This window comes from Montipora foliosa, chromosome 12, assembly GCF_036669935.1.
Source record: "Montipora foliosa isolate CH-2021 chromosome 12, ASM3666993v2, whole genome shotgun sequence".
NCBI lineage: Eukaryota > Metazoa > Cnidaria > Anthozoa > Scleractinia > Acroporidae > Montipora > Montipora foliosa.
The window spans coordinates 39456027-39464209 of record NC_090880.1 but is presented as its reverse complement, the minus strand read 5'-3'; the positions used below and the strand labels follow the sequence as shown (position 1 = coordinate 39464209).

General features: G+C 39.0%; 1 protein-coding gene across 1 annotated transcript; it reads right to left on the bottom strand.

The window, feature by feature from the left end:
* Positions 1-2171: 2171 nt before the first annotated feature.
* On the bottom strand, positions 2172-7358 carry LOC137978464 (uncharacterized). The gene is made up of 3 exons (XM_068825402.1): positions 4593-7358; positions 4057-4171; positions 2172-2637 (listed from the first exon to the last, which is right to left on the bottom strand). Exons 1-3 carry the CDS (start codon positions 6707-6709, stop codon positions 2254-2256), a joined length of 2616 nt encoding a protein of 871 aa, XP_068681503.1. The 5' UTR covers positions 6710-7358; the 3' UTR covers positions 2172-2253.
* Positions 7359-8183: the final 825 nt, after the last annotated feature.

The following is an 8183-nucleotide window of genomic DNA, read 5'->3' as shown; positions in this document are numbered from 1 at the left end:
AGGCAATTCCTTGCACATCACAATTTGCTACATGTTTTGTGGTGAAATAAAGCAAATTTATTATTTATTTTATCATTATTAGTTGTATTGCACCCTTCCACATTTATTAAATATCACAATCAAACAGAAAATCACAACAAAAATTGTCTCGATAAATGAGCCCTTACTTACAGGGTACTACCATTTCAGTGTACAGAGGAGATTAAGTTTGGGGGCTTGCTTCAGGAAAAAGACACTACTACAAAGTACGTTTTAGAATTCAGGTACTTAAGTAAGAGTACAGATGGCCATTCAATACAATGAAGACGTTTCTGTACATTACAGACAACATCATGAGGTTGTCTCTACTGACAAGTGGACAAAACGAATGAACTTTCCTTGTCATGTTGTATGACAATGACACCTTTCTAATGTATGAACTTTTACGTATGAAGAAACTTGTTTGTGCCCACTTCAAAGAACAGTCTACTTTGTTGCCTCTCGCACAGTTTTCATAATTTATTTTTTCCTAAACTTTGGAGCGATCAAGTGACTTTTTTCAGTTATCATACTAATTTTTAATGCTGTCAGTATTTAATTAATATTCAAAATATACTTAGTCATTAATTTTTATACATGTAGAAGGGATTGTTCTTGTCCAAACCTTACCCTGTTCCGAATATTTATTAACATTTTAATAGTCTATACAAATCACAAGCGTATTTTACAACATTTTTATCTTTTGGTGTATCAACAGGTAATGCAAAGATGAAATAAGAAAAAACAGAAATAGCAAGCAGTGGAACTGCAACATCTAAAACGATATGAAGATTGCAGATTTTGTGGGAGAGTTGACATAAAGGACACCTATTGAAGTCAACCAGATATTAAATTCTTTAAAGAATGATCACAGCATTTTCATACCCTTATTCCACACATCAACCCACCAAAGACTGACAAACATTTTTTGCTTAGCCAATATTGCGTACTGTTATAAATAAATACTATACCATTTTCCCTCAAATACAAACTTTGGTCATTTAGCTATGACTATTTGAAATTATTAGAACCTCGTTCTTCCCATTGGCACTGTTTTCAATAGAAAGGCTATGAAATACTCTGGGTTCTGTCATTTCATCGGTTAACAGATACTTAGTTATCTTCAAATTCACAGGCAAATACACTTTATAGTGAGATTAAATAACCAGGACCCGGTTGTTGGAAAGCTGATTAACTTAATCCAAGATTAGCGTAAACTTTAGTTTCATGTTTTCAACTTTTTGGTGAAAGTATCTTTAGTTTATTTTTGTTTTTCAAGATTGACTTCCTCTAATGTAAAGTTTTGCCGAATATCAGCGTTGAAAAGCATTTGGGAGTAGAGAAATAAACTCCTTGGTTAATTTTTAATCTGGGATTAGCATAGACCGTATTCATAAATGGCGGCCAATTTAGAATTCTTTTGTCGAAGTGCAAATTAGCCTACCAAGCCTCGATACCATACAGTGAATTGAAAAGAATTCTTGCTCTAAAATGAGGCTTGGTAGGCTAATTTGCATTTGGACAAAAGAATTATAAATGTGACCGCCATTTATGAATAAGGTCTATTAATCGGCTTTTGAACAACCAGGCCCAGGACTACATGTAGGAGCCACACAAACATGTGAAAGGGATAACTGCTTGTTGGCTAAAGAGGGTGGGGTACAACGTTCACAGAAAATGCGCTTTCGTTGAACTTTAGAGCGGTTTTCAATTGAGTTTCGTAAAACAAATACCCAAAGTAATTACTTTCACCAATCACAGCAGGCGCAAACAGCACAATGGACCAATTCAAATTTGAAACAGTTCCATGTATCTTGCTCAAAGTGCAGGAAAAATCGTGTGTGCAAGTCACGATTGGTTATGGTTTTCCTTCTCGTTGGACGATAAACTGGCATGAGATCATTCAACCAATCACTTAAAGCGTAGCATTTGCAATTGCGTAATTACTGTCGACAGTCACTTGAAAACTGCTCTAACTGTTAACAACCAAACTGCAATCCAGATGGAAGGTAATGTACAAGTAAAACACCAAAAACTTACTCCCTGATCCACTTGAAGATCAAGTCAAATAGAGGTGAAAGAATATTTTCTACCAGTTAGCACATCTGTTACACAACATGTTGTGTCTGGAGTGTGACCTATTTCTGAGAGTCCACCCTCCCCACTTCACCCTCTTAACAACCTGGCTCAACAAATCAAGGAGCTAGCCAACTGACAAAGCTGTGGTACAGATAACTACAAAAAGATCTCTTGTGATACAACATCATTCCAAAGGTCCTGAATCTCACCAATGCATTCTCTTGCCTTGTTCTTTTCTTGTAGGAGCTGTTGCTCCAGTTCTGAGAATTCATCTTCAACGCCGTTTGGGTTTAAGCCATCATCGTAAACCATGGTGCCTGAAACAGCCATGGCCTTCAGAGATGCCGACATGTTTGCAGTGTACCTCGTCTTACTAAACACTTCAGATGCAGAGTTCACACAATCTAATTTAGACGCAGGCACTTTGTGTCCCACAATAATTTCTTGATTTGCCAAGGTGTGTCCCATCAATCTTGTAAAACAGTAAGGTACACGGCCCTTGGATACATTTTGAAGGCTAACTGGCTCACAAAGAGATGTCTTTGAAAAGAAAGACAACAAAGTAAATATAACTGCTGTTGACGGGAATTTGGTTGCATTGACTTGTTGATAAACGAACACTGACTACTAGTGCAATTGCCCCAATTACCCCCTGAACTGTACTCCACTCAGTCCTGCTTCCATTAGTTATCAATTCTTTCAAAACAACCTTATTCTGCACTTCATTCACTCAAAGACGCAGCACACAGTTCTTTGAAGTTAACACTGTTAGCTATAATTCTTATTAGTATAAATAAACAGCTGATTATAAAAATCGCGCGCTCTCATTGGCTCGCTATCTCGGATTATAAGCCGATAATCACCTCAACGGACAAAATGGCTGCCAGTAGTCGTTTTGCCACTGTAAGTGAAGATGATTTCGCGTTGAAATGTTTTTTTTTTCTCTTTTTTGAAATAATCACCTGTGTATTTATACTAAAACAATTATTCGCCTCAGGCTCAGCGATTATCGGTGAATAGTCACCGAGACGAAGTCAAGGTGAATATTCACCGATAATCACTGAGCCTGAGGCGAACAATAATTGTTAATTAAACCCAGCACCAATAGATGCACTGGAAGATGGGGCCTTAACCCATTGATTCCTGGGGGTTCCCCACTGACGAGTAAAATCGTCTGGCCTTAAACAGAGTAAAATACTCAGTCTGGCCGGTTTTGGCCGCTTCAGGCGTCAACGGAATTAAAGGTTGGCAAAGCCAGGAGGGTTAGGGAATATCTGTATGGGCCGGGTCGCACTAAAGGACAAAATTGATTTTGTTGAGATAACATTTCACTTGAATTTCCTCTTCCGGCAAAACACTCTTTTGTACATTTGGGGTCGCACAGTGTCAAGCAGTGTGTCACCAGAGAAAGATAAGATCCATCTCCCACCAAGCCTGAGTCACATAATCATGGTCAAAACCAAAACATGGAACCACGACAAGTAGCTTACGCTTTTCTTGGAATCTTGTGTCTTTTAACTTGCATGCAGCTTTGAATGGCAAATTTATTTCAAATGTACTGTATCTACAGTCTTCACAAGTTGAATGTTCAACTGGCATTGTTGGATATTATGGGCGCCAAGTTAGGCAACGCAGACGGAGAAGACAGAACAAACCCTACGGTTGGCAAATACCAAGACCAAATGTATCATGGTTTGGAATACACTTTATCATGGTTTTCGATCCTTTTTATGTCATGGTTGACATCTTAAAAGCTTTTGTGACATTTTGGTGAGGTCTAGAGCTTGGCAATTTTAAGTAGCGGCATCTTTGAACATTTGGTGCATTCTGCTCATTTTTTAAATTTTGGAGAGAAGGGTCGCACTTCCAAAAACTATATGATGACAGATTTTTTTGTAAAATAAACAACTTTTTGCACTAGTGTGACCCGGCCCTATTTAAAGAAATTATTATTCTCACCTCTTCACAAACAAGATCACAAAGGGACACAAGCTTTGCACCCAGGCCTTGAGCTGGTTTCTTCAAAGCAGCCACAACAGGCTTTGGAAAGTCAATCAATACCTGAGCAAGATACCTACAAGATGAGTGAACAATGTAAGTGAAAGCATATCAAAGCAAAGCATCCTGAAGAAATTAGTAAACAATAATGGCAACTATTTTTTGAAACAGTTGCAAGTACCTCATGGTAAAGTTGAGAATTTCATCAACTCTATATATTTTTCCCTGATTTACAGAAACGTTACTGCTATCAAATTAACCGATTTTTCATTTTGCAGCAAAGCAACTTAATTTTTTGCCCCCCTCCCCCATCCTTGGTATCAGGTATCAGGTTTCCTAAGTATTGAGTCAGCACCCTTTCATGTTAATCTGCAAAAGAGAGGACATACTAGAGATCATTTTCTTATTAATTATGCTCATTTTCCTTTTGTGAAAGTGAAAATGACCAGTATTATCTTTTTGTCACAACTTTATGAAACCTCACATTTCAGGTTTACCTAATTTTATCCACATCCCTGCGGTAATGCCTCGCCTCTTTCTCACATGGAATATGCAATAGATCTTTCAGATCAACACCACAAAAACTTTCATCTCCTAAGCCACTTAAAACAACAAACTTTGATTCATCAATTGCTGCTTCTTCCATTGCAAGAGTCACTGCATCCAAAATTCTTTGATTAATCTTTTGCCTCTTGCTAGAGGTACGACTAATAATAACATGTGCACAGTCATCCAGTTTTTGCACTGACACTTCTTTGCAGAGGTAGTGTCTATCAGAGAAATGAGATTCATCAACAGGTGCATCAATGCTCTGCGAATTCGACTCATCCGGAGTGGACTCCATTTGGAAATTAGCGTCATCTGTTGATAGTAATCGATCAATCTTAGCTTGGTTGCTATGATGAAGAATCAAATCATCATGCCAATAAGCACAATATGGAAGTCTATTTACAACTGTGGTTTCCTGCAATTCATGGCCAAGGAAACATTTCAAATCCATCTCATAATCCACTAATTCATTTGACGGAGCCCATGAGCTTGTTCCATCTTTCCATTGAACTAAATATTCGTATGTTCCCGAGACGTTTCGTCTCATTCCAAGAACTTTGTCAGCTTTGTTCCTTCTTCTTCGTTTGTGAGGAAAATCAGAGCTTTCCTCACTTTCAACTGTTGGTCCACAAAGACTTTGAACATTTTCCAACTCATTTTTTTCAAAATGAGTTCTCCTAGCCTTCTCCAAAGCTTTCAGTTTGAGCTTTCGTGCAGCAGACTTCTTCAAGTAAGTCGCTGCAAGAGGGCCTTTGTCGACCTTTCTCTGTAACTTCAACTTGTTTAATTTACTTTTTAACCCTTGAGTCAAACGCTCTTGTGAGTCGTCGTCCGTAAAATGGAACTCGTCTTCATCAATTTCGTTTGTTTCAAAGCAAAGTTCAGGTTTCTGCTTAGGTGGACGACCACGTTTTCGTTTGATCTCCTTCGCGGAAGATAGAATCCTGCAACCGTTCACTCTAACAAATTTCGAATTTACTTTAGTCATTAACTTCCCAGGAGAACGAAGCATAAACTCCAAAGATTTCTTAGAAGGTTTCAGCAACGTCCGCTTGTCCACAGCTTTCAAAACAGGCCGCACCCAAGACTTTTTTACGCCATTTTGTGTCCTGACTATCTCGTGTTTTGTTTCGCAACTTGACAACAATTTCTTCGTCGGTGGGCGACCTCTTCTCTTGGGAGTTACTGTCGCCGGTTCGCTATCGTCGCTACTAGACGACAGGCAGTTTTTTGGAAAATTGCGAATTCCTTTCGACAGTTTCTTTTTCTTACCATATTTTGAACTTGAAGGTGACGCGAGAGATGCATTCGTGGCACTTAGAGCACAATTACCATGTGGCGAGCGCTTGTCAACTGAATGAAATCTGTTCAACTTCGAAGGATTTGTTGGAGGCCTCCCCCTTTTTCGCTTGATTGGAGGAGTCTCGATGGAATTTGAAGTCTGTGAATCTATCTGGTGATCATTTAACGTCCTTTTTAAGCAAAGAGATTCAGTTGGTTGACTACGAGAGTGATCAGAACACGTTGACAAAGAAAGAACCACGCCAGACGACGAAGCAAGATCAAATTCGTACTCCATACTTTTTAAAACTCCATTTTGTCGTTTTGGCAGTAAAGGGTCCCCGATCGTTTTGTCACCTTTTACTAAACCACAAGACTCTCCATCCAAAGACTTTGTTCTACTATTCTTATACAATGTCGTGTTTTTGGGACGCGACGATTCGGATAAAAGACGCTTTCTTTTCTTTGCGGAATAAAACTTCCTTCGTGTACTCCCTTCGTCCGAGTCCGATTCCACATAGCGAGCAGGCTTTTTTAGCGTTCTTCCACCATGAGTTATCATCGACGAATTGATTCTTAAACCATTGACAGTGAATTTTCCTTTGCGGCCACTCGTATTCTTTGTGTGATCCTCTGGCGGCCATTTAATGCCATTCAAACAGTTTTCCCCGCAGTCCAAACTTCTTACGCCTGATTTCTCCAAAGATGGGTCCGATGTCGACGTGAAAATCACATCCATATTTCCATCCTGCGGCGGACTAGCCGTTGTATCATCTATTCGCATACCGATCGTCAATCATGAGCAGAAATCTAGCCTTAAAACACACGAAGCGGAGACAAACAAAACTTTTTTCTATTATTGAATAGTGCACGCTATAATGCACTCCAGAAAGTTTGAGGGCATGCGCCATTATTTAAATTCCCCCGCATGAGTCAACAACGATTACTGCTGTCCAAGAATGATGCAGATTCGGGTGTGCAAGTCACGTAACAAGTCGTAACTACTACTTTCGACTTTGGTACGACGTTAGTCTCTCAAGAAATCATCTTCAATGCAGGAGCGAGTTAGTGTAAAACAAGACACATTTTTCCCGTGTTTCACTGTCACTTTTTGTCATCAGGCAGCAATCACCTGATTGTGAAATGTTCTATGTTTAGAACGGATGTGACCGGAAATGAGGAATATTGGCCGACAAAGATTTTATCACAAGTCTGAAAAAATTACTGTTTATGTTATGAATTAGCTTAGCATAAGATCATGAAACTGCAGAGTTTAAAACAAGAAAACCTTAGATGTAATTGTCAAGCTAGAACAACGAAAAGAAGAAAACAAAGCCGCATTGTTGCCAGTTTTCTTAGCAGTACGTAAATGAGTACAATTCATGTAGTTATACATGGACATTTCATCAATTCTCAGCATCCAATTTAAGTTGCCGGGCAACGGTACACGATGCCTTAACGCGACGTTTAGGAGACGCGGGCAGCAACCGGAGGTGAGCTGTTTTCCCTTTTGACTTGTCTTCACACAACCATATTTGTATTGCCAAGTATCGTTTCTCCATTAGAGACGATTAATTTAAAATTCTGGGAGACACGCGAAATAGACACTTCCGGTTGCCGCCCGCTTCTCAAACTGGAAGACGTCGCGTGCTTACGCCGATGCTTGTTAAGTAACATTTTGATCAAATCATATTTCTTGTGTTTACAATCAAAATTTCGTTTTGTATGAGTTAAAGTGCTGAAACACCTTTTTTTTTGCGTTAATTTCTTTTATCTTTTCAACAAGAGAATTCAAGAGAAAATGCAGAAATATCCTTCAAAGAAATTGTTCTTCAGTCCTAAATTTCAACCATTTCGAGGCAACACTATATGGAATAAGATTTATGTCTTTAATATACAGGCCCAAGTTGTTATGGTTTCTATTGTTGCTAAACGCACACGCAAAAAACGAGAAATATATTGCCCCTCATGAACCAATATAGTCGGGGAGCCGGGACCGAAAAATGAGCGTTTCGTTCACCCCTCGCCACAGAAAAGGTTTGACAGTGGATTGTTGCTCTTTGATAACTCCTGAATAAGGTCAGATAGTTCGTAGAGTCGAAAAGTGGGGTCAGTGACAAGATAAGGGGACATTTTTATGACTTACTATGCATGTCAGCATGAAAACGAGGCTGGGCAATTATCCCTAGTTTTTTGCCGTTATTTTTTTCACTGCGTGGCGTAAATCGACAGTTAACGTCACTAGTTAAGATAACACA